The 26,183-nt window shown below is 50.8% G+C and overlaps 2 protein-coding genes across 4 annotated transcripts; one reads left to right on the plus strand and one right to left on the minus strand.

The window, feature by feature from the left end:
* Positions 1-4,041: 4,041 nt before the first annotated feature.
* HAND1 (heart and neural crest derivatives expressed 1) lies at positions 4,042-5,187 on the plus strand (the record flags this gene model as incomplete). Its single annotated transcript, XM_080353544.1, has 2 exons — positions 4,042-4,542; positions 5,086-5,187. The coding sequence occupies 2 exons, from the start codon at positions 4,042-4,044 to the stop codon at positions 5,185-5,187; spliced, it is 603 nt and encodes a 200-aa protein (XP_080209670.1).
* Positions 5,188-14,437: 9,250 nt separating this feature from the next.
* Positions 14,438-25,843, minus strand: SAP30L (SAP30 like). Of its 3 annotated transcripts, none has more exons than XM_080353139.1 (5): positions 25,340-25,843; positions 23,384-23,506; positions 21,834-21,932; positions 19,742-19,915; positions 14,438-14,495 (listed from the first exon to the last, which is right to left on the minus strand). In XM_080353139.1, exons 1-4 carry the CDS (start codon positions 25,523-25,525, stop codon positions 19,787-19,789), a joined length of 537 nt encoding a protein of 178 aa, XP_080209265.1. In that variant the 5' UTR covers positions 25,526-25,843; the 3' UTR covers positions 14,438-14,495; positions 19,742-19,786. The 3 variants fall into 3 exon arrangements, 2 of the variants coding, with proteins under 2 accessions (XP_080209265.1, XP_080209264.1); XR_013922821.1 differs by having other exon boundaries at positions 14,440-14,495; positions 15,270-19,915; XM_080353138.1 differs by lacking the exon at positions 14,438-14,495 and having other exon boundaries at positions 14,971-19,915.
* Between the last annotated feature and the right edge of the window lie 340 nt (positions 25,844-26,183).

Consider the following 26,183-nt stretch of genomic DNA (forward strand, 5'->3'; position numbering starts at 1 on the left):
TGTGTGGGGTTTCACAGCCATGGCACTTGTTGCCCAGCCTTGGCCGTGACCCTGGGTCTGGGTTCATTGCCAATCAACACCCACTTTCCAACTGACCTCATTTTGTTCGCTTCTGCAGGTTCTCTCCCTCCTCATGTCACTGGGAGGAAAATAATTCCCCCAAGCAGTGACTTGGCAAGCTCCTGTTCACCCCACACACCTCTCCTTGAAGCAGACTCTGTTTGTGCCTCAGTTTCCCAAGGCCTTTTGCAACTACTCCCGTGAGGCCTCCAGGAACAGAACTGTTAGGAAGGTGCTGAGTGATTATTACTGCATTATTTTGAGCGAGTGCTATAAATACACAGGGGCACCTTTAGACACAACCCAGCTGCCCGGGGGAGCTGGTTCAGCTCCGCTCGGTGCCTGCGGAGGCTGTCGGAGCGGGGATCAGAGGCAGCAGCTGGGAGTGGAGGTATCTTGGGGCATAACCTGATGTGAGAACATGGTGGGGCTGCTGGATTTTGGGGCTGGGACCTTCTCCAGCGCTGTAGAGGACCCTGGGGCGGGGGGGATGCGGGAGCAGGAGGGTGCCGGGATGCTGCAGGGAGATGCTAGCAGGGAAGACAGGGGGAATATTTTACGGGGCTGCAATGTAAACAGAGCTGGAGCAGAGCCCCTTTTTATGGAGTCCCTGTCCTGCCAGGGCATCTGCCAAGGCCCTGATTTACGTTCCTATTTAGATAAGGGAGCCAGAGGCGGGGAGCAGAACTGGCGTCAAAGTCACAGGACACCCCAGGCTTCTGCTCGCTGGGCGCTGATAAGGAGGTGGCCGAGGGGCCAAAAGCACAGCTCCTGTCCCAGGGCAGGGGATGGGTGAGCAGCTGGGTGGCTCCTGCTGGGGTTGGGGTGCTGTGGGCTGTGGAGACCCAGGATAACCTCACCCCCCCGACATGCAGCACCCCCCAACTCACCATCACTTGGCTGTGAGGGCAAGAAATCTTTCTCTGGGAAGAATTTGAAGGAAAACAGGTGGAGAGAAACGTGGTTCCTCCTGCCATGCCAGTCATAAATCGCCTAATCCGAACTGCTCAGCATTTCCCCCTGCATGAGCGGGGAGACGTGAAATTAAAGAAACTCACCAAAAGTTTGAGAAGTGCTAAATTTGGACGCCATGACAAAGGCAGTCTGGTTTGATTTAATAGGTGTCAGTGTGAAAAGGGCTCCGGTTTTATTATTTTGTTAAAACACGAAAGATTAGAAAGATTTTCCAAAGGAAAATCAACCCACTGGTCCCACTATTTGCTCAGCTGAGCACTTCCAAAGTGCGCAGGGTCCAGGGACCTCCATTGAGGGAGGGGGAATAAAGCAAGATAATGCCCGGGATTGGGCTGGGCTTACCTGGCTCAGCAGCCGGAGGCTGGAGGTGGCTCTGGTGCACGGTTCGAGGCAACAGCTCCAAGCTGGATGTGGCTGTGAGTGGCCTGTGCAATGCAGGGGTACAGGGTGGAAGGTTTGGGGTTTTTTTGGGAGGTGGGGGTGTTTTCCAGGGATGAGGCTGTGTGGCACAGCCCCCAGCCTGGATGTTTGCTCGATCAGGGCTGTTCCAGGGTCAGGGAGAGGTTCAGTGAACAGCCAGGCTGGTTGGTAGGGGGAGCAGGGCACTGCAGGTGATGCCACACCAGTATGGAGGGGTAAGCCATGAAGTGGGAGATGTGTCCCTCTCCCAGGCAGGCACTGAGACTCGATGGCTCCAAGCAGGGCTCAGGGATCCCACCCAGCCACTGGCATTTTGGAGGAAATCGGCGACATGACGTCCTACCCAAGGCCTGACTCTAACGGGAGGGTAATCACTAGCAAATGTTTGCAGGGCGCTTGTTTAAAAGGGGTGGGGAAGGGGGGGCTTTGCAGCAGCCAAGAACAAAGTGAGGGGGAGTGAAGTGGGACAGATCCGGTACAGCCACCCCCCCTGAACGCCGGGCCCGGCAGAACTGGAGTCCTGCTTGCACCCTGCCCCAGCCCCCCCGGCCTCCCGCCTTTGCAACTCGCCTTGTAACAACTAACGATGGAAAATCCAAGGCATTTAAGTGGCTCCTGAATCCGCCCGGGAACCGTGATTGAGAGAAGTCAAATAAAATTTGTCATCTTTAAAATGCAGGAGGACGTTAATGGTGTGTTAGCCCGGATGATTAATACAAGCGCCTGCAAACAACCCTCCAACGTTTCCACCCTCTGCCGCAAGATGAATCGCTGGAAAGCGCCGTTAATCGCTAACATACCTTGGGCCCAAAGCCCCTTCCTGCCCCACCACGCTGTGATCGCCATCGCCGTGCCCAGTCTGTCCTCACTGGGAGTAACTGGAGCAAGAGCAGAGGTTGGCCACAACATCACCCAGCCAGGCTGGGGCCAAAGCGTGGGATCTGGGAGCCGTCACCCTGGGGATTTGTCTCCCATGGGTGCAGAGGCGAGTGGGACATGTTGTCCTCTGCAGGGTGCCAAGCTGGGCTCAGGTTTGGGGGCTGTGGTACAAGATCCCAGCCCCAGCAGGACCCTCCAGCTGTTTCGTAGCCCGGCTGTGACGGGGAAACACAGAGCAGGTCCCTGTGTCCCCACTGCCCTGTGGTAAATACGATTGTGTGTATGTATAGCATAATTTTTATATATGTGTATGTATGTGTGTGCAGTGTCTGTGCATGGATGTGCAGCATACGTCTTTGTGTAAAAATGCAATGCCTGCAATGTGTATATGCACAGTATGTGTGTGTAGCACGTGTGTGTATGTAATATAAATATGGTGGCATTTTGTGTGTAGCATACGTGTGCTGCCAGTGTGCGTATGTAGCATACAGGGGTGCAGTTAAGTGCATGTGTGTAATGTATTTGTCGGGGATGTGTGTAGAGCACAGATATGTTTGTGGTATGTGTAGGCAACATGTCCAATGTGTGAGCAGCATACATGCGTGGTGTAACTGCATATGCGTGCAATATACGTGTGTGTGCAGCACATATCTATGCAACATAGGTGTGCGCCATACACACATGCAGCGTGCCTGAAAGCATGCAGCACACCTGTGCAGCGTGCAGTTGTGCAACACACGTGTGCACACAGAACACACGTGGGCAATGTGCCCATGCCCCCTCGTGCCATCACCATTGCCCCCGCCATGCCCAGCCCAGCCTCCCTCCAGTGCCTTCGTCGCCTGCTGTCCCTCATCACCCGGCTCCCTCGGTGGAGGCTGCTCATTGTCCGGCTCCGGGTGCTGCCCCGAGCACCCCGCACCGCCCGCACCTCCCACTCCGCTCCCACGGGGCCGAGGTTCCCCCGCGTGGGGTCGGGCCGCGCTGGCCCCGGGGCCGGGCGCTCCCCCCGCCAGGTTCTCCTGCTTTTGAGAAGCAAAAAGCCCCCGAGTCACTGCGGCCCCGCAGCGCCCGCCCGGCCCGGCCGTCGGGGCGCCGGCCACTCGCGTCCCCGCCGCACCCGCTGCCGCCTCTCGTTCCCCGCCCGGCGCGGCCGCTCTCCGTGGGGGCTCGGACACCCCGGCTCCAGGAACAGGGAAGCGGTGGGAACAGAAGCGAGACGGGGAAGGGGCTGGGGTCCCCCCCGGGTCAGTCGTCACCCTCTTCTCCCTGCAAACAAGGAACAAGCGGGAGGCGAGAGCAAACAGCGGAGGTGTGAGCCCAAATAAACTGAGTCAATAGGGCGGCGCACGCCCCCTCCGCCGCCCCGCTCCCCCCGGGGCCCCCGAGCATCCTCCCTTGCCCATTGGCTCCGCGGCGGGGGGGGGCCCGACTCTATATAAAGCCAGGGTTAGGCGGCACCAGAAAGGGTTAAAAAAAAACCACACCAAAAAAACACAACACACACTCCCCCCGCCACCAAAACCAGCAAACCTAAAACCCCAAACCCCAACCGCACCAACGCAAACCCCAAAGGCAGCCCCAGGCCGAAGCCGCGCTCCCACCGCCGCTGCCCGCCGAGCCCGCCCGGTGGGGAGCGCTTCCCGGCCGGCCGCCGCGGCCATGGTGCGCTGCTGAGCGCGGCCCCCGGGGCCAGCGGGGCGGACCATGAACCTGGTGGGGAGCTACCAGCACCACCACCACCATCACCACCATATGCTGCACGACCCTTTCCTCTTCGGGCCGGCGGCGCGGTGCCACCAGGAGCGCGCCTACTTCCCCGGCTGGGTGCTCAACCCGGCCGAGGTGACCCCCGAGCTCGCCGGGCAGAGCCCTGGTTACGGCCCCACCGAGTACGGCCCGAGCGGCCAGGGGCGGCTGGAGGCTCTCAGCGGCCGCCTGGGCCGGCGGAAAGGGGTCGGGGGACCCAAGAAAGAGCGACGGAGGACGGAGAGCATCAACAGTGCCTTTGCCGAGCTCCGCGAGTGCATCCCCAACGTGCCCGCCGACACCAAGCTCTCCAAGATCAAGACTCTGCGCCTGGCTACCAGCTACATCGCCTACCTGATGGAGGTCCTGGCCAAGGACAGCCAGCCTGGGGACACCGAGGGCTTCAAAGCCGAGCTCAAGAAAGCCGACGGCAGGGAGAACAAGAGGAAACGGGAGACGGTAAGAGGCGAGCCGGGCCCCTGCTTTACCGTTCTTACCGGGCCGGGCACGGGCAGAGAAAGCCCGAAGGGCTGAAGGAGAAAAAAACCCAACCTTCTCGGCCTCGCTGGAGCCTTTTTTTTTACCCCAGTCCCCAGCCTATATTTTTTTTAAAAACGACCTGTGGGCTGGACTTTCGCGGAGGGCTCCGACGGGCCGGCCAGGCTGCTGGGCTCTTTCCCCGATGGATAAACCCCCAGACCGGCTGCGCCGGAGCCTCCCGCCCGTTCGTCCTTCCCCTCTCCCGGCCGCTTTCCCGGGACGAGCAAGCGTGGGTGCGTTTTGGAGCAAAGGCGGCCGCTTCTCCCCCTGCTGCAGCGTGCGGGGTGGGAGGTGGGAACCCCAAAAAACCCTCTTTATCCTCGGGCTGGTAAGAACCGCTCGGAGCTGCGGGGTTCGGCTGCAGCCCCGAGGCGGGCGCAAGGTGCGGTCGGCCGGGCCGGGCCCTCCGCTCCGCGCCTGACCGCTCCTTTCTCCCCCCTCTCCCCGTCTCCTCTCCCGCAGCAGCCCGAGGTCTACTCGCAGCCTTTGGGCCACGGCGAGAAGAAGCTGAAGGGCCGGACGGGTTGGCCCCAGCAGGTCTGGGCTCTGGAACTGAACCCCTGAGGGCTGCCCCGCCGCCCCGACGGCGCTCCCCGCTCGCCCCTCCATGTGCAATGTCGGAGAGAGCCCGGCCCGGTCCCCGAAGCCCATCCAGGCGCAGGATGCGGGTACCCGGCCCGGCAGCCCCGCCGCCGAGACGGATTCTCCGCAGGAGACAAGCGAAAGGCGCCTTGTGGGGTCGGGTCCTGCCCGCCCCGTCGGCAGCAGGGACCGGCCGGGCCATTTCTCCCCCTCGCCCCTTCCCCCGTTTGCAGTAATCGTTGCTCCTTCTCGCTGTCAGCAGCGATCGGCGGCTCCTGCCCTCCGGGCCGGGCTAAAACGGTTTGATTCGTTTGCTGTTGTAAATACGAGCCTCCTGCCCCATTCCCGTCCGCTGCCTGATCGACGCGTGGCTGCGGTGAAACTACCTAGAGGTGCATTTGGGAACACTCCTGTGCCGGGTTTTCTACCTCAGATCTGCATGACCACTTCCCGAGGGACCGGGCGCACCACACCACGTATTTAAAAAGAAATAATTAAAAAAAAAAAATAAAGAAAATTCAAACTTTATGCAAACAGCCTCGGGTCCGACGCCTTTGCCTTCCCTTGCTCCTGAGATAGTGGTGCCATGGCCAGGCCCCCCTCCCTCCTGCCCACAGGACTCCCCTTAAATGAGTGTCCTGTGAGGGAATTCTCTCCCGTGGGGCTTGGGCAGCTCCATGGGAATCTTTGGGATGCCTTTATGCCATGCCTCCTCACTCCAGGAGCTGGCAGGGCTCTGCGATGTGTACCCACAGTCTGCCCCAGGGCACAAACTCTGCCCCTGCCCTACAACCCCTTCACTCCTGACCCAGGAGACCAGCTAAAGGGACCGGACTGTATTTGGCTTGGGGAAGGATGGCACATTTTGGAAGGAGCAACATCTCCTCCTCGCCATCTCAACCTGACGGATACCCCCAGCCTCAAATCCACCAGCGCTCACACAGCCCAAAGTCATCTCTGTCACCTCTCAAGCATAACTCCTTAATAATCCTTAATAATTAAAGCTGGATCCTTGTTCCTTTATTCTGCGCACACGCAGCTCTGTTACTGAAGGGTGGCTTTCAAGATGTGCGTGGATGGGCCTGATCCTGCCTTCCCAGCCTGGCCATGCTGCCGTTCCAGAGACGCCAGGATAAAGCCTAATGCTCAGCTGGCTGCTTGGGGCAAAGAAAACAGAGATGGGGAAGAGTTGCACGTTGTTGTAGGGTTAATCTGAGGCTCAGCAGGAAGCATTAAGGTTTCTGTTTGAAACCAAGCTTTTGCTTGCAAATAAAAGTATCAAAATAATGATGCAATAGCTATAAATTGCGGACACACTGATTGACCTTGTGCAGCCGCACACACCAAAAATACACCAGCTCACCTGTGGGAAAGCAGCTTGCGCTTTATAACCGCTCTGTGCTTGTGTACAAATGCAGACGGTTGGACACACAAACATTGGGGAGTATGGCTGTTGTAATTAAAGTTCACGGAACGATCAGTCCCTCGTTTCGGAGACGCTGCACAGCTGCCTTCTCAGCCCCTGATCTCTTTTCTAATCTCTTTGAAGGAGGCAGAGATGAAAATTGGCTGCCTGAGCAGAGCAAGGCCCGCAGTGGTAATTCTTTTGTTTGGGCTATAAAATGTTTAGCACGGCACCAAGTCCATGAGCGCAGCCAGAATAGGGCATTTCTAAAACCAAACACATTAAAGAAAAAAAAAATTAGTAAGAAAAAAAGAAATAAAGAAAATCAGAAAGCCAACCCCAAATATCCTATTTAATGGCTAAGTTTCACAGTCCCTTAAAGGGCTGGGTTTTTACGGGGAAGTTCCCAAGCCATCACTAACACTGTAATCCAGTGCCCCATCAATGTGTCCAGCCCCAATCCTGTTTACATGTGCCAGCCCATATCCCCATAACCATACGACACCAGTCAGGGCTGCTCCATGGCATCGGATGAGAGAAAGGGTTAAACGGGGACCTGGGACTTGCTCTGATGCATAAGGCGGGGATCACCGAGGAGTTTGTGTCCTTGCTCTGGCACACCAGGCTCTATCTGGGACATCATCTGCATCCCGAGGAGTTTTCCCTGCTTCACCAAAAACCTCTGGATGTTTTTCTCTTATGGGTTTCCAGCTTTGCTTTCGGGAGGGGGGCACCCTCCCCCAGCTGGGGTGATGCTCTGCCTGCTCCTGCAGGACTGTCGCTTTTCTTACCACGAATTTCTGGTGGTGGTACCTACTGGCTGCAAACTTGCGGGAAATGTCTCTGCCATGCCAGCACCCTTCACTCCATCGTGATTTTTGCAAGTGAAAACAATCTCTGTTTCCATGTCCACAGAGGGTTTCCCTGCCCAGCAAGGGGATTTTCCTGCGAGACTGTCTCAGCAGTTTTTTTGGGAGGTCCAGGGTGCAGAAAGGCATAAAACAGTTCCCGTACACCAGGGCTTCACTGCTCCCCAAAACGCACACTTTGGAGGGGGTGTATTTGCAAGCAGCTCAATCCCAACCTTGGCACTGCACATGCAGCTCCACCACTCCTGGGCCAAGAAGGGGTGTTGATGCTGAGCTCAGGACTGAGTCCAGCCTAGGATGGGGTCACCCCCAAAGGGACGGGAGCAGCAGGGGGTTGGGAGTCCTACACAAGGGCAGCTTCTCTTTCTCAGGCAGCAAACCTGCGCGGCTGTGAGATGAATCCCAGCAGCCTCTGGCAGGCAGCAGCACGGCTCCCAGTGCCAGCTGCACCAAACCTAGGTGGAAGAAGAACGGTTTGGCCCATAGCTTCGGATTTTTGGCCCAGAGCTCAGCTCATTGGCCAGGGGAGGTTCCTGCACACACCTACAGCTCAACCCTGTTGTGACTTGGTGCGGTTGGGAAGCAGAATGCCCCCGGCATGCAGGCGCGGGGCTGCGGTTGCCCAGACAGAAGCTCACGTGTGCAGGGGTTGCTTGGCCCCAGGGCAACATCCTACGTGCTGTGTCCTCTGCTGCTGGAACCCAGCCATGGGGATGGCAGAGGGGACCTGGCCACGTGCTGCCTGCCCTGCCCGGCCTCTTGTCCCCCTGCCTGGCCAAGGGGACAAGTGCTGGGGGCAGAGAGGCTGTCAGGCGCCTCCCAGCCCATGCTCTGCACTCCTGGGGTTTGGCGTGAGGAGAAATGGTTCTTCTTTTGCTTTTGCATACTTCTCCCTTCCTGCCAAGCCTAGACCTTGCTTCTTGTTGCTGTAGGTATTTATGGGCCTGTTTATCTGATCTCGGGGGAGCCTATTCTTATCTCAGAAGCAGCAAGGGAAGGGTTACACTGGACAGCTTGGTAGACAGTATGGAGCCAAATAAAATACCAATCTGACAAAAAAAGATTAAAAAAAAGGGAAAGAAACACCCAGCCCCAGTCACCCAGGAGTGCGCGGGTACCTGGAGCCAACCTGCAAGGCCAGGGGAGCATCCCATATTTTTGCACAGCTCCACTTCCCTGCTCCCTGGGCTGGATCCTGGAGGAGAATGCAGCTCCGCTCGCTCCTGACACCGTTTGCCTGGACAGAGACACTCGGGCAGTGGATCCCAGATGAGCACGGTCCAGGCTGTGGGCTGAGATGCAGCTCAGCATGTTTTGGCCCCCAAAAAACAGCTGCTGGCTTCAGAGGGACAGCACAACCTGGAGCAAGAAATGCCCAGGCACACAGCAGGGGAGAAAACGTTTGGATGTCACTGAAAGAGGGAAAGAAAAAGGAATTTTTAAAGTTTCAGGTTAGTTATCACAGCAGTTCAGCTGTGAGGCTGCTGTCTGCTATTTCCTTGGGGGGAGCATGGCAATGTCCCGGCCCCATGGTGCGAGAGGCACAGCCGGTCCCCAGCTGCAGCAGGGACTCGCTCAAGGTCACCCCGAAGGTCACGGCCAGGGCAGCCGCCTCCCGACATGGGGCCTCTCTGGCCTGGCCCCAGCTGGTGGCACAGCGCTGGGGGTGGCATGGGGACCCCCGACACCTCGCTGCTGGGGAGCAGCGGGGACCCCCATATCTCTGCTTCGGCCTCTGTGGAACCCAAGGGTGCAGCTTGGCTGGGCCAGAGTGAGTGGGACAGGATGGATGGGGTGGGATGGGATGTCCCCTCCTGCCATGCCAAGCAATGAGGCAGGGGCAGCGCCATGCCAGGAGTCCCCCACAGTTCCTGCCCCTCTCCCCACCCTGCACCCCACTCTAATTATCTGCTCTTAAGGAAGCGCCTGATAGTTCTGGCCATTTAAGGTAGCCCCAGCCCCTCGCAGTAAGGGTAATTGGGTCATAATTCGTTTTCTGTGTCAAGATGGCGTCAAAGATAAGACAAAAATCTCCAGGTTTGGGGGCTAAAGAGACAGGAGAAATCCTGACCTGAGGCCGACCTTGGAGGAATAGCCACAAGCCTCAGTGAGTAACATGGCAGGTGAAAGATTTACTGCCAGGGGAGCTTTTTGATCCTCTCCCAACACTCGGAGCCTCTCAGTCCAGTTGCTGGTTCCCAAGTCAGACTGTCTCCTGGGAGTACTGCTCAGGTGGAAGGTTTTCTGTCCAACAGAGGCCCCCTCAAGTTGCAAAGTTCATGTCATGCAATAGTTCATCCTCAAATCTCCGTGTTTCTGGGGTAATGCGATTGTGAGACTCACCTGCAGCTACAGAAACAACATCCAAGCTCAGAAAGACTCTGGAGCCCCAAGGCAAATGAAGGCTCCAACATTTATTTTTCCTTCTTTTATTTTTTGTTTTTTAAACAAACCCAAACTCTCTGGGTTTTCTCCCCTCTGGCTGTCCCTGCGTGGGTCTGCTAGCACTGAGCTCTTCCCCAGGCCGTATTTCTCCATGGAGCTGCCTGCACTGGGAGAAGACCAAGAGCACTGCGCTGTGGGCCAACCTTCCCAAAATCACCCTTCCAACAGCTGACAAACTCACCATCCACCCCATGCCCCTACCTCTCCAAAACTCACCTTGGTTGCTCCACTCAACCAAGGCCCTTCCCCCAGCACGGGGTGTTGGGAGAAAGTGCTTCTTCCCAAGACTCCTGTGCTTGGTGTGGAGTTAGCAAAGGTGCTCACCTTGGCTTCCTGCAGAGTCCTTGTCCTGCTCGGTGGTGGAGCAATCCCATCAGCAAGCATCTTCTCCTGCAGCAACGATGCTTTGCTGCCAATTTCCCGCTGATCTTCTCCCACAGCATCTCAGCACAGCCCTCAGGTGAAGCTGGATGATGTGTGTGGCACAGCAGCCCGCTTGTGTCCCACACAGCAGCTGGATTTAAGGTCCAGGCTGAGAGCTGGGGCTTTCGGGTGGAGGATCAGTGCTGCACGGCTCAGGGCAGGGGGTAAAAACAGCCGTGCACTTTGCTCAGCAGGACTCTACGCCGTCTCCATCCCTACGTGATGCTGAACAAACTCTGTCTCTCCTGGTTACTCCAAAGCTGAAGTGCAATAGCAAAGCTGGAGCTGCTGCAGCTCCAGCCAGACCTGCTGGAGCCCAAGCGGGAAGCACAGGCTGGTAGGAGAGTATTTACTGCTGAGAGGAGAGCGGGACTGGCAGCAACCGAAGAGGCTCGAGCCAAGGGACTGCAAGGCAAGAGCACGGGCTTGGAGCCTCGCCGATTCCTTGCGACGGATCCCTGAAGCGGGGAAGGTCCCTCCTTGCAAAGCTTCCTTTTTCCATGCTTATTCTCTTGCGTGAGGAATTTGGGTCCTGACCACCCTGAAAGACTTTACAGTAACCAGAGAAGTAGGGGAATTTATGGCGTCACCAGTGGCTGAAAGCTGAGGAATTGAGAGGAAAAGGGATTTTTTTTTTTCGCCTTAGACTGCAGCTACTTTGACAAAATTCTCATGGCCTGTAACTGTCTCGCAGGAGCAGCCAGAGGGGATGCAGGGGCCAGAGCAGGCTCCTTAAATTGCGTCAGCCAGGAGCTCCTTTCCAAACTGAAAAGCTGGAAGGAGTTATGAATCTGAACTAGTGCACAAAGCTTGTGTCAGCCCTGAAACTGCCTCCTCTGCTCACCTTCACTGTTGAGCTCCCACTTCGGTGCCGTGTCTGATGGAGAGCAGAAGGGCAGGGTTTGCACTGGAGCTCATCAGCTTGACTCAAACCGGAGCCTGGGCTGCTGCGTTCAGCAACTCACCCCGCAAAACATCCAGCTGCATAGGGCTGAATGCATGCAATCTTACACCCGACGCCCTTTCAGGTTGCTGTTTCTAGGAACGTGACAAATATGGGCGGGAAGGCCCTTGTGGAGATACCTTTACTGGGCTGCTTTGGGGAGCGCATGAAGGATGTGGAGAAGATGAGCAGCAGGGAATAGGGGGGAAAAAAAGGATTGGGAAAAGGAGAGAAGGGAAGAGGACAAGGAATGGTGAGGGACAGCAGCTCTCCAGCGCTGTGGTTTGTGCTAGTCTAATAAGAAAAGCCCTGTCCACACTCAGTGCTATCACTGTGCCAATGAAGAGCCTTCGAACTGCTTTTTACACCCAGGCAAACAGACACAGAGGACTAAGGTGAGTTGAGGCCAGCAGCAGCGCATCAAGGGCTCTACTTTTTACATGAGGGTCAGGGTTAAGGGCCAGTAAACCAGTGGAAATTCCAGGAAAAACAATAACATGGTTCCATTGGGAGGGTGGGTGTAAAACAATGGGAAACTCAACCTGCAGGGTACAGGGATCCTTCCAGGACAGAGGAGAGCTGAACAGTCGTGTTTTGGGGCAGCACAGTGCTCCCTGCAGAGGATGCTGCAGTGATCAGTAAGTGCTTCCTGCAACATGGAAAGGGAACAGGTCTTGGAGAAAGCTCCGAAAACACAAAAGCATATTAGGGGGCTTTGAGGTACTTAGGGAAGACGCCAACACTACCTGCAAGGATAAGAGATGTGAAATGGGCTCCAGCTCCTGGCAAAGTGAGATTAAGTGCTGGCAGAGCCATGCAGTCATCCCTCATTGGATACAGGGAAAATAAAAGGAAAAAGAAAAGCAAGCCCTAATGCTCTCCCTGCACACTCAGCCTGCTCAGCCACATTTCTAAAACATAAAACCATTAAATTCACATTTTTCCCCAGTCCTCTGCGCTGCCCTTTCTGCTGGGGAGCAGAGAAACGAAGCCTGGTTTCCATCAGTGCTGCGAGGAGGCTGTAGGACAGCTCACGCAGGGACTTGGATGTGTTCAACTTCAATGTCCAACCAGGAAAAAAAAGATGCAAACAAACCATTTTTATGATCTCTACATCCCACTGCAGCATGATCCCGCTTCCGGTATCTGACAAGTACGGCCAGCTCCTGACGGGGAGGCTTCTTGGGGACGGGAAAGCAGCTCCGGTCCCTCCGCCAGCTGCCCAGAGGCTCCGAGGTGCAGCTGTAGAGCACCCAGCCCGGGTTCCCGAGCTAACACTGCCCTCGCTTGGCGGCAGGGAGCCCAGAGAGGGACAGGTGGCCCTGGGCCCATCAGATCAATCTGCTGCTTGCTCAGTTTCTCAGTGTGAAGACCTTTAAAAGACTGAGCAGATTCCTGCTCGGTTTTAAGCCTGAAATCTTCTGTGAGTTTCTCAGCAGGGAACAAACCTGTGTGGGAAACTGCAGCGGGTCTGTGGAATCCTTGACAGAAAATATGAGAGTAGAGATCAGCCTTGAGATATTAAGATTTACCCGTGGGAAGGATGGGAGTGAAGGAGTATCCGGAGAGAGGAGAGATGTACCAGTGAGAGAGAAGGGGATAGAAGAATAACATGGATGATAGAAAAATTAACCAATGAGATGTTAGTGCTGTAACTTGTAATCAATAGTGAAAAGACACATGAACTGGTAGAATTGTATAAAAATGCACTTGTAGCAATAAATGGCGCTCTATTACTTTCATCTTGAAAGAACCTGGTCCATGTCGTTTGTCCATCTCAACCACGACAAACCCGAGATTAAGCAGCCTTATTAATTAGTCTATGCAAATAACAGATTAACCAGCAGAGGTTGTTAGTATTGCTGGAGTTTCTAGTGTACCCTCTCATGCCAAAACCAGCACTTGCATAACAGGTTGCTGCTTACAGCTGTCCTTCTTCAGCCTTTGATCCCCAGGCAGGACACAACCCCACCGTGCTGGCAGAAGAGCCCACACCCACCAGTTTGAGAACATGAACAACACGGCTTTTAGGATACACTGCCTTTGTCCTCACCTGAAGACTTTTCCCCGATACCTTCTAAAAAAACTTGACAACATGCAGGTGACGCCCCTGTGAAGTCACCCACTCTTGCTCCTTGTTTTGTGGTGCCCACCTGTGTCACCTCTGCTCTCGCCTTCTTCAGCTGCGAGCTCGTTGAGACAGGTATAGCACTCCTGCAGCACGGCAGCACATTGCCTCGCACAAAAGGATCCTTGTTCATCGCAAAGGCCTCCGGACACATCCACAAAAGCAGGCACAGAGGACATGGGGATGTCTCTGCTGCGCCCGCTCAGTGTCCCTCAGCTCTCAAACGCACCGAGGTCAGTTTTTAGCTAAAAGATTAGGCTCAAGCAATCAGTGATCACTGATTGTTTCTCACAGCTTAATAAAGCACCAACACAACCAGTTCTTGAAGGTCTCTTCCCTGCAGTCCCCACTCCCTCTCTCTAGTGAAAGCTCATACCCTGGGATGCAGGACCAGGAGGACGAAGCATCTCCTGGATGCAGTCCCAGCAGCATCAATGAGCAGGTTCTGCACAGCTGGAAGTCACCACACAGCAGCAACACAAGTTCCCACCTTCCTCCCAGAAAGTGTTTTAGCCCTTGTCATGAATTAAACGGTGATGAGGAGACAGGTCAGGTGGCTGTAGGACAGCACCAAGGAGTAAGGGTATAGGTGTTGTGCGATTGTTTTGGAGAGAATTATCTGTGCGAATCTTTATGGCACATCAACAGCGCAACGATAAATTCAGGTCATGTAATTTGAGTGTAAAGCTCTCAACACCTTACCATCCACTGTGTCTGAAAAGCTACACTACAACCTCTTCCTTGACTAAAAATCAAGGCTAGAGCATGCCTGAGACAGCGCCAGCAGAGCCTTAGGAAACACCACGACAGGGTTCAGGAAAAGAAGTGTTCAAGCTCTGGTATCTGGCATCACCCACTTCCTCACTGCAGAAAAATAAGTGAGGAATCTTTGTCTATAAGGCTGATAGTCAGGAGGAAAAGCAATATGGGAAATGGAAATGAACAAAACACTAAATGGAAAAGGATCTTGCAGACTGTGTTGCTCCGGAGCAGCACCCACCTGGTCAGGGCAGCACGCAGCTTCGACTCTGCAGGACAGGAGCTAGAAGTCATGCGTGAAGTGTAGCCAAGGGTGTACTGGAGAAGGAAGCAGAAGCACAGGGTTGAACTAAACATAAAGAAGATTGATTAGGAAACATGAATCAAATGAGATGCTGCACTTGAGCGACTGTTCATTATCAGGGGGGGGAAATACCTCCATCATAGAAAAGCCCAACACTCCCCCAAAATGCAAGGTCACGTGGCTCTCCAACCGACTCCATCTTTCTTGTTGCATTCAAAATACTCCATCATTTACATCCATGCAGCCCACGCAGGTTTGTCGCAAAATATCCCACCACCTGAGTTTTCTGCTTCAGGCTTGACCCATCTTAGTCAGCAGTGCCATTCCCCCTCCACGCCTGCAATATTTTCAGCCCCAGGGAGGTGGGTGGGAAATGACAGTCAATCAGAGAAGCCTGGCACAAAATATCCATGCAAAGCAAAACTTCACCAGCTCTGGAGCTAAAGTGCTAAAGGCAGAAAGGCAAACAAAAGGGAATTGCTAGATAGATCGTTTATTAAAGTGAAATTCAGCATTTTATCTTTGTCAGACAGTACAGAGTTAAGTCTCATACACAGTGGAAGCAGGACATTTCCTACACCTCAGAGAAATGAGTTCTACAGTTTTTGCTATAAGTTACTAAGTTGCTTTAACAATACACAGCTATATTACACAGTTAAAAATACAAGGTGTCCAAAACATTTGGCATAAGATCAGCACAACACATGGAGGCCAGAAACGGAGGAGAGAACAGAGTTTTTCTCTCCCAATAAACCCGCCGAAGGACTCCAAGCCATTCTGCAAGTTACCTGCTGTCCCCCTCGCCTGCGCTCCAGCTGCAGCTGGGACAGGAGCAAATCCAGCTTGGCAGAGGCTCCTGGAACCTGCTGATGGCCGGGGTTGGCTGCAGAGCTGCTTGCAAGGGAAGTTCAGGTTTAAGGCAGGAGCCCTCCTTCCAGTTCTTCCCCCACTTTCTTCAAGCATTTAATTCATTCCATACAAGCAAGTCAAAAACGCAAGACCAGGGATAGCTGTGAAAAGTGCAAGGAGTATCTTACATCCTAACAGTTCGTTTGCACTTTGGAAGTGGAAAACGAAGACTCCCTAACTCGAAAAAGCTAGAGATGACTAAAGGGCATCAGTGACAAGAGGAGTGAGGCATCAATAACATTCCTTCACCTTTGGGACTCTTCATTCAATACTCTGGGCAGTACAAGGACTTTTTTGTACTGGAGGCTACCTTGTATCACCCACTTTTTTAAACTGTAGAGGCAAAGTGATTCTAGTGCTCTGGGGAAGAATTTAAACAACCAGGCCCCCAGCAGATAATTTCTCTCTTCTCCAACTGAAGATCTCTCATTGGTATTTACATTTGGCTCAGCCAAAAGACGTAAAGTGCACAGCTCCCTCCTGCTTCCCCTCTCAGAAAACATCCATTACAAGAGCTAACACCCAACAAATCCTCCTCCATGTCACTAACTGTGGACGTGTGTTTTGATCAGTCTCTCTCTGGGCTGTGTCCTCTTTCATCTTCTCTGTGCCATCACAGCCCACTTGAAAACCCGCACTTACTGTGCATTATATTCGCTCTTGATTTTGAAGCCTCTCTGAAGTCAGCTTGCACTTCAGACTAACTTTAAACATCAAACTTGGTAGGTTTTGGTCAAGTCTTGCACAGCAGGGTATCTAGTGGTTTACAGCCAAAAACTGAGACATCAGAGTGCTGGAGACAAGTGGTACAAATCTGCCCTCTCTGCTTTTCTCAGGCTGAGCATCTAAAGTGCCTGGCAAAAGAAACATTAGCTTCTAATGCAATTGTTTACTTCAGGTTGATATACAATATTCTTTGAGATGCAGAAATTAAAAACCAAACAAACTGCATTTTAAAACAGCCTCCCTAGATATATTTGCACTTTTCAATCATCGGATTGCCACCAACCCAAGTCTTCACATGCTTCCAACTCCCTTGAGCTGAGCTCAAGCCAATAACTACCAGCAACGAGTTATTCTTCTTCCCTTAAAGCAAGCAGAGGGTCCTTGGACAGGATGAAATTAACCCCGGAAGAGACATTTCTGCATTATTTGGATTTCATACTAATGGCTTGGATCTCTTCAGAAGTCTAATGAAGTTAATGCAACTCTTCCAGGAGAATTGAATCAGGCTACGCAATTGAATCAGGCTCTATTATGGCTGGAGGGCTTCAAAGCCGATTCCTCTGCCGCAGGGTGAATGTCACCTATGCACATTTGTAAGAAATAAACTTCCACTGTTATAAATGGAAGATGACATCTGGTCATCCTCCATGCCTCCAAGGCTTGTGCTCCATGGTTCAAAGCTAGACAGAATTTAAGGCCCATCTGTGAAAAGCAAAACGTAAAATAAAAAAGAAATCTTATCATACCAGACAAAGCGATTTGGATCTTCCACCTTTCCAACAAGTCCCACTTAAAAGTGCTGAGAAAATGTCCCACCTCATGGCTTCACAAGTGTGAGGTTCAAACACATTTAACTTTGAAGTTTAAAACAAAAAGTTGGAAAGTCTTTTTTGAATTGGCATGCAGCATAAGGAATCAAATACACAGAATGGTATTATACAGAACGACAATTGCATTGTTGCGTTTTCTGGTTATTAGACACTAAATGCTTTTCAAGAATCACAGGCACCCTGAACATGGATATTGCTACTGAATTGACGTGTGATTTCAGTTCATAGCGTGGCAGCCGTAAAGTGGCTGACCCTTCCAACAAGACATCGGCTTTCTTTTGCTCAAGGCGTTTTGCTCTAGCTAAGTTGAGAACAAGGTAATAAGGCATTTGCAAGGGTTTATAAGGCCATGGGGCTCCGACAACCAAAGATTCTTCCATTTCTTTGGTGTCTTGCCTCCAAGCTTTCCACCTTATAAACAACTGCTAATGGCTGGTAAACATCCCTTCATCATCATACTTCACTAAGAATTTTTTTCAAAAAAAGTATAATTGCTTTAAGAGTGAAACCAACAAGGATCACATTTTACATCAACTGATTATTTTCATTAAGAAAACAAAAAAAGCTTCCTGGATACCACCTCTGCACAAAAACATTCCAGTGAATACACCTGAACAGATGGAACCTGCTGCCGTATTTCCTTGAAATGAATCATTTTGCTGCTGGCTGCTAAAACACCCCAACAGATTTATTTACTTTTAGAAATCAAAATAAAGTACAACAACAAAAAAATTAAATCCCAAACAAACTACATTTTTACAGTTTTGGTCTAGAAGTTACAATGAGGCATAACCCTCTCAACTCAGAAACTCGTTTTCCTTGGGTAATATCCTCTGATTACATGAACACTTGGAAGATGAACATGCAGTCAAAGAACATACCCTTTTAGGTACCTGTCCTGAATGAGAGAAGCCAGATCATGTTGACTGATATGGGAATTACTTCATCCTTTCAACAAGGAAAGGACCAGCATAATTAGAAAATCTTTAAACATTCATGAAATACCGACACAAGACATTCTCTTCTCGTTCCTTGAACCTCTCTCTTGGCTGATGTTCTTAAAATCCACACTGAAATGAACAAGGAAATGCTGAAACAGTCACACCCTCCAAAACTTCACAAATGAGACATGTACCATAACAGAGTATTTCTGCCTATGACACAGGACTTGGACATGTTGAAGTTTGTTGAACATGGTTTTTGGAGTATTAACGAACAATTCAGAGCTGATGTGAACAGCTTGCTTTAAACTGTGACTTGATTTTTAAAGAGACCCTGGGAGAGCTTCACAAAGAGCTTCACTACATGAACCCTTCATGCCTTACAAAACACGATGTAGCGCTAAGATGGGGTCGTGATCTGCGTGCTTAGCTCTTCAACAAAGCTTCATCCAGTTTTGGAATATTAAAACCTGCCACTGACAAAATGCTAGCCAAAGTATTCTACCGCTCAGTTCGTTGCTTAAGGCTTGTTGAGAATATACTCTCTATGTGGAGTCTTGGCATCTTGTAACAGAACAGAGACAGTGGTCAGGACAGCAAAGAAACAGGGGTGGTGCTTTAAATCATGACATCCCCTTCAATAGAATTTGAGGTCACTGGATAACAGTCAGTCACGACCAACACTTTTGTAAGCTCCTTTTGCCAAATTAACCGCTGTGTTATTTGTAAGGACACCTTGGCTTTAAACACCAAAATCAGAGCGATCTCCTCACGCAGCTGCCAGTTAAAGAGGACCAGCATGCCACCCTCCCCTCACACAGCTCTTACAAAAGCACACGTAACGCTCAAAAAAGGCAAGTGCTTTGATACCGTTTTGCCATTGGAGAGACAGATGAAGCGCATCCTACTTCAGTCAGTTCACTACCTCGGTTATGGCAGCATAAATCTGCTTTATACTAAATGGAGACTGTGAGCGCGCTAATCCACACAGCAGTTTTGCTAAAGACAAGCTTCAGTATAAAATTCACACCACTTGCGACTGATACCTGATCTGACACAGAGATTAAGAGACAGATGTCTTAAGCCACTGATTCACCTGCCATCACCGAGCCTTGAATACAAGGCAAATAAGCGTAAGTGAATTAAATGAGCCAACATGATCAAACCCAGCCAATAAGCTGTATTTGCCTTAATACCACATTCTGAGGAAATGCAGAAGTTTTAAGATTCTTACAGACAATTAATTAGTGAGTTCTTAAATAAAAGAAATTAGAAAAAGAGATTGCAGAGAGTTGTTTGGCATCCATGTTGCAAGGGGTGGGAGGAAAAATGGTTGAAAAAAAATGAATTGATTTCAGACTGTTCAAGTCGTGTTCACTGGAGTAGATTTGGTGAGCTGGAACATTTGGAGAAGTTTGGGACTTGAAACACTGACTCAAGGCAAGACAGAGCAAACTTCTGGCTCACGCACCTCATTTTATCTCTGAGGCTATTCCAGTCCTGTGCCAAGGCAAACTGCATGGTGGTTTGGGATGTGGTCTGAATTCAGTGAAAAAATTCCATCTGTGATCTGAATTGCACTGAGATGCAGATTTCCAAAAATAGTTTAAAATACCAAGATGACAAACTCCACAGTCCTACAGGTTTACTTGGTTTCCTCATTATCCTCATTTGTTTATTCCAATGTGACTTTGAAATGAGGGGAAGAAGTCTTCAGAAACATGCTGGGCACATGTTTGCAAATACTCCTGATAAGAATGTCTATATTTTTTTTCTGTTATCCAGACTTACTGCATTTAAAAAAAAATTTACAATATACTTCAACAGTTTTTATAAACCTAAAATGCACAATACCATCTGTTCCTTCAAGGTCTCTCTTATTCCAAGTCTTGTTAATCTTCATTCTAGTTGCTTGCTACCTTCTGATTTCTGGTCCAGCCTGCTCTTGTTGTTCTTCACCATATAGATGAAATATGCCAATGTCTCCTTCTCGTTCACAGGAATATTCCTGAAGTGACGACTGACAGTCTGGAAGGACAACATGTAAAGAGAAATTCAGAAATTAAAAAGTAGAAGTAATCAGAACAGGATTTCACTTTCCAAAAACAATTTTATGGCCACTGAGCGTAATATACTTTTAGTCAAACATGCACCAATTCAAACTGTCAGTCCTCATTTCCCTTTCTCTTTAGTGCTGGAATGACTATGTCAGCAGTATATGCAGCCAACCTGTAAGCGGAATTTGGAAGCCAGAACGTCCTCCTGCCAAAGCAGCACAGCCTCTCCTAAGTGACATTTCATGCTGAGATTATTTGGAGAGCAAGTTTCCCTTGCATCTCAGTATTTTAAAGGGGAGTATCAGAAATACTGAAGCACTTTGCTGTGTGAACCAGATGTAGCAAAGTTATAGAGTCCAAAGGAAAACACACTGGATAAGTTTTCACTGAAAGGAACACCAAGGGACTTGCAATGGGAGAGTTCAGATTTGGTATGGGCTACCCTTCCCTGACACCGGCACAAGCCCTGAACCATTAGTTGCTTTTCTTCCTCAGAAAAACGAATGTAGAAAACATGTTGGAGCTGGATGAGATTTGCTTCTCAAATGGAAGAAGCTCTTTTATGGTACCCAGCACAGCTCCAGAACTGGATTTTGATGTAGGCTGAGCAATAAGTCACTCCAAGAAGATTTATGGAAGTTTGAGTTTTCCTTACGGTGGGGTAGCAGCAGGAGTCTAAGAGCCTCAGGCAGCAGTGATTCAAGCATGGGAGCTGGACGAGGATCCAGCGTAGGGTCAAAGCTGCTCAGACTTCACAGGAAATCTGGGAAGTGTGTGACAACTTTAAGTTAGCCTCCCTTTATTTTCCGCTTGCATAGTAGTTTGTTTTTTTTTCCCTCCTGGGCACATTGGTGGTAAATTGCCTAAGTAAGAAGTTCTTCATGGCAGGAGGTAGCTGAGAGACTATGAACAGGTTAGTTAGAACATGACAAATCAGAACTACTAATGAGGACACATACCCACCCTGCTTGGTTCAACTTACTCCTACACACGCTACACTACACTTTCTCTATATTCTGTGTATTCATTTCCTGGTTGACCTTTAAAGAGTGTAAGACAGCATGTTTTGCTGTCTTTTTTGGTCTGCCGGTTGTTGTTCTTTAGAGCAAAACCGTTAGTTTTGGGCAGACAGTTGTGAAAGCCTCAGCATGCAAAAACAATCTCGTTACCATTCAATAACTGCTACCGTTTTTCCAAATTTAGAGAAGACTTTTCCTACCGAATGCCTTCAGATCAAGTCAGGAAAGAGAGCAGAGCAGATGCACACCAAGCACAACAAGCCCAAGTAACAAAGAATTGCAGTTATTTCTTAACAAATATCCCATGTGGTAAGAGAGCAGCAGTAGAGGCCCTTAAAGAAAAGGCCTTTTATTGACTTAATACATAAGACATCAGGACAAGGGAGGGAAATAAGGAATCTGAAGTCATGGTCAATGACTTTGTCTGTAATAATAAGCAATTCCAACCAGTTCAAGTGCCTGTGAGGAAACAAAAACCAATAGAGGCACTTCAGGTGAGTAGCAGCGTGTGAGTTTGAATACAACAGCCATCTTCAGTTCACGCCTGAGCCTCTGGAAACTGGGTTCTGGTTCTGCTCCCTAAAGGTAACGAATTATGACTATGAACAAGGAGGGAAAGGAGGCAGAGAAAAGCAAGTTACTAAAACGTGCTTTCAAGAGTCAGCTTCCACATCTTCCGTGACTGCCTCAGGTGGAGCAAGCATGCAGTGCCCTGTGGGTGCCATCCCCTGAAACCTGCCACAGAACGCATGGTACGTAGTAGCGAGAGAGTCGCTACAGGTATCAGCATCCAAGAAATCTGCACTTCCGCACAGGAGATAAGAAGGTTTTTTTAATAGCAGAGATGATAGTAACTCTGTCGTCACTTACTTCTGCTAGCTGAGCCTTGTTGAGTCCAGGCCTAGTCTGCAACTTATAATGTCTCTTGTAACGTCGCAAAGTGTTCACTTGGAGCTGGAACAAGTCAACCTGGAAGTGATGCAGAGACGAGGGGATGAGCACTACTGTTAGCTTCTATTAGGCAGAAATGTAGAATCATCTAAAAATAACTATGTCTTCTTCAACAGGATTGCTCCTTGCCTGCATTCAGAACCATATCAGCTCCCCTTACTGACAAATCTACGTATATTTTGCATTTGTTAATGCTAAAGGATCAAAATAGCCTCAGGAAAATACACAAAATTTTGTTCTGGTTCACATGCTGTCAACAGAATTGCTCGCCAATTTCTGCTCTCAATTACACTTCTGCAACCTCCAAGTAAAGGGGAACCTTTTGTTCCCACAAGGTTTAAAAAGCTCACACATGAAATACCAATTTAGCAGGCACTGAACAAATGGCTTGTGACATAAAACAGAGGACAGAGAAGAAAAGAAATTCAAATGCTTCAATGGAAAAGTGCACAGTTCAAAAGCAAGCGAGGGGGGAGATTACAGGAAGGAAGATGAAGATCACGTGGAAAATGCCATGTTTCAGAGACAAAAGGAGTCCCTGCTGAAAACCAAAAAGAAAACGACATTACAACTGACACATGGCAAAGTTCCCTATTCAGTCAGGTGATGTGCAGCCCTCAGTTTTAACCACCAAATACCCTGAACACTCTACAGCACTACCCTTTATAGATACCAGCTGTATCTTCACCAGTCATCCCGGCAAATAAGGTAAAGCCTGAACAGGAAAGTTGTGATGGAGAACCTTGTAGAATGGAAACACAAACAGCTACAACGAAAGCTTAGGTATCCTTAAAAAAAACCAAACAACTAAACCCCATGAAAACTTACTGCTCTTTCAACACCTCTGCACAGGAGATGTGCGGACAGAGCTTTGCAGTTAAGACACAGCTTTGCTGGCAAAATGATTCTTGGTGGCTTTTTAACCTTCTGCCAATCCGGGTGGCATTTCCAGCAGAGGGCTCTGCTGACATGGCCAGAACTCGGCTCTTCCGCAAACATCACCTCTGTACAACTTTTTGCAGTGTCAACAGTGCCAGAAGCATCACCAAAACAAATACAGCACACAACGGCACAGAGGAGAGATTGTTCCAGAGTTCTTAACACAGGAAAAAAAGTCACCACTGAAAAGAATTTATTTTTACCATTACAAAAGATTTAGTATCAAATCCTGTTTTAACAGTTCTCTGTTTGGAAGTGGTACATACATGAAACTGTACAGTTACCTCACTGTACATCTTTTGATAGAAAACTTTCCATAGGCAAAGAACTCATACAGGAACGAAGAAGAAAATTAGGACGTGAGACATCAGAAAAATTCCCCCTGAAAAGCGAGAGTAACTCCATAGCAATTTCAGTGGAGTTGCCATTTAAAATGTAAGTATTTTCTGATATGTGAAAACACATCCAAGTGAAACTTTAACATGCTCAAAATTGGTAAAGCAGCCTACACCCACTCAGCACCTACTAACCTCTGGCACGTCTGTTTCATGCTCAGGAGAGTCGCCTCCGTCATCGCTTGTCTTCCTCTTTCTTTTGTTTCGGACACTTTGAATGAAGTTCTTGTGAAAATCGCAAATATACAGATGTCTCACCTGAGAAGCAGAAGTGGTAAAAAAGCGATCAAAACAGGTATAGTAGAAACAGCACTTGACAGCAGCCAGTTCGACAACCGCAGGAGAGGGCACATCCCTCATGACATTAAGGAATTTCTAATCTTAAACCCCAGACCTGATATCATACTCTTGCCTTTGAGATAATTTACATTACAAAGTCTAAAGGCAAGGAAAATGAAGAACTCAGGAAGTCCAGCTGAACCTGAACCTCTGCAGATAATACATTTTTTTTTATAGCTGCAATTACACATCACAAAAGAAAAAAACAAAACAACTTGTCTGGAGGAAGGGAATTTGCTTCAGGACTTACTACCAGGTAACTACCAAGGAAAACATTATTCTGTTCCACTCTTGTGAACTTTCTGATTTGAACAGTACACATTATTAATGCAAGTATTTCAAAAATCTAGACCAAATAAAAGTTGGCTAATTACCTCAATTAAAACAAGCAAAGCAAAAGCAAGTGTCTCTTTCCTATAGCTTATCGTGCCATGGAACTCCCTTTTTAACAAATATTATCTCACTAGAATTAGCATCTATACTAAAAAGGTCCAAAAATGATCAAAATTATTTGGTATCTGTAAGGCAAAATGTCTTCAGACAACACAGACACCTTACATTTAAATTCACTTTACGCAGCCCACTTCACATTTTCATATATTTCCTTCATTTTGAGCTCATTAGTCTTATTTCCTTTTTTTATTTGTAAAGCCTTTCATCTAGTGACAAAGAATTATTTCTGAAATGAAAGAAATGACTATACCTCAAGACAAATCTGCTGAGGACTTCAAGCAGGAGAAACACTCTGGGTTTTAAGAGTAAGATTATATTTCAAACTGAGTCACTCTCTTCCTGCAACATGATGGATTTCAGCCACGCAAAAGGAACCTACCCAACTGGGGAAGCTGCCAAACAGACTGACTCAAAACTTCACCTTTTTGTTTGCCTGTTTGTTTTTAAAGGTTTTAATCTTTAAAGATCAGGGAAGAAAAGCATGCAGGGCGGACCAAGTCGCTTCTGAGAAATTCCTTCTGTAATATCTCAACAGGCTGCTCTGCTCTACCAGTTTCGTTGCTCGGCAAACAACCCGTTTCTATCTTGAGCTGACAGCTGTCACTTACCATCATTAAGCGGTCAGCAACAAATTAGGCTGTTTCGTGCCAGCCAGGGAACAAGTGAGAGCTCTGTGCACAGGGCAGCACACCAAACGTTCCGAGTTACATGCGATCGTTCATTTTTAAGTCATCTGTTTTGCTAAAGCACAAATTCTTACTAATGCAAAAAGTACCGCCAGTGCCGCCCAACTGAAGCAGTAACCCGTGGGGCTGATTTCACCCAGCGGTTTTCAATCCCAAACTGAAATTAAAATTGCGCTATTGCCTCCGAAGCCAAGACGGCTCCTGTGCGCCTGTCGGCAGAGCTTTCCTCCCAAACACGGGTTCGGTGCCGCCTCATTAAGCCTCACAAGCTAATGAGCGCCCGGAGGCACAGCCGCATCTTTACCCCGCGTCCTTCCCTCACCCCAGCGCAGCGACGGCGAACACCGGCGAACGCGGTGCGGGGAACCGAGCTGGGAACACAAAGCATCGCCAACGCAGCCCCTCTCCCCACAGCCTGTCGGGGTTCAGTGACGCCCCTGGAAGCTCCACTCGCCTGCCCCATCAGCAAGTTTCCGCTGGGCCGAGGCGGCCGCAGCGCGGCCCCGGGAAGCACCGCAGTGCGGCGGGGGCTGGGGAGGACACGGAGCGGCCCGCTGGCCCTCGGAGGGGGGCCCGGCGGCGGCAGGCAGGACCGGCGGAGGCCGCAACTCACACTTTTGTCGATGTCCAGCTTCAGCTTCTTCTGCGAGATGCTCTTCTGGATCCTCTTGCTGAAGGACGCGTTCCCGGCGGGGCGCACGCAGCGGTCCCCATCGTCGATGAGGCAGCAGCTCTGGCCGTAGAAGGGGGCGGCGGGAGGCCCATCCCGGCTGTCCTCCTCGGTGCTGAAACCATTCATCGCCCACCTGCCCGCCCCTCACTCCGCCCGGGGAGCCGAGAACCGGGGAAACAGCCACCGTTGCCGCCGCTGCCGGGCCGCCCCGCGCCCTCCGGGGGGGACCCCGCCGCCCCCGCGGGGACCCCCCACTCTTGCAGGGGCCCCCTCAAGGGGGGGACCCCCCTCAGCGCCAGGGGAAGAGGCCGCGCCGCCGGAAGGGTGGTCGCCGCCGCCGCTCAGCGCTGCCCACGGAGGCCAGGCCAGGCCGGGCCCCCCAAGCGCCGCCGCCCGCGGGGGAGCCGGGACCCCGTCCGCACCGCTCACACACACACACACACACACACAAAACCGCCTCCCCGGCAGCGGAAGTCCCACCTCCTCGCCTGCAGACAGAGCGCTGGTTGGGCTGCGCGAATCGTGGGGCGGGGCTCGCCGGCGCCGCTCCGCGTGCCTATTGGGTGGAAGCGCTGCCTGTCTGCCGCCACCGCCCGGCTCCGGCCCGCCTCCGCGTTCGCACGGCAGCCGGAAGGTCGCCGGCAGAGAGGCGCGCGGGGAGGGGGAGCGCGCGCCGTTGCCAGGGCAGCGCCGTGCGGGCCGCGGCCTGTGCCGGGAGCCAGGGCCGCTCGGCCTCTCCCTCCGCCCCGGCCCCGCCGGCCTTCGGGCGTCCTCTGCTCCGCAC

Source organism: Nesoenas mayeri, assembly GCF_963082525.1.
Source record: "Nesoenas mayeri genome assembly, chromosome: 14".
In the NCBI taxonomy this organism is placed as follows: Eukaryota; Metazoa; Chordata; class Aves; order Columbiformes; family Columbidae; genus Nesoenas; species Nesoenas mayeri.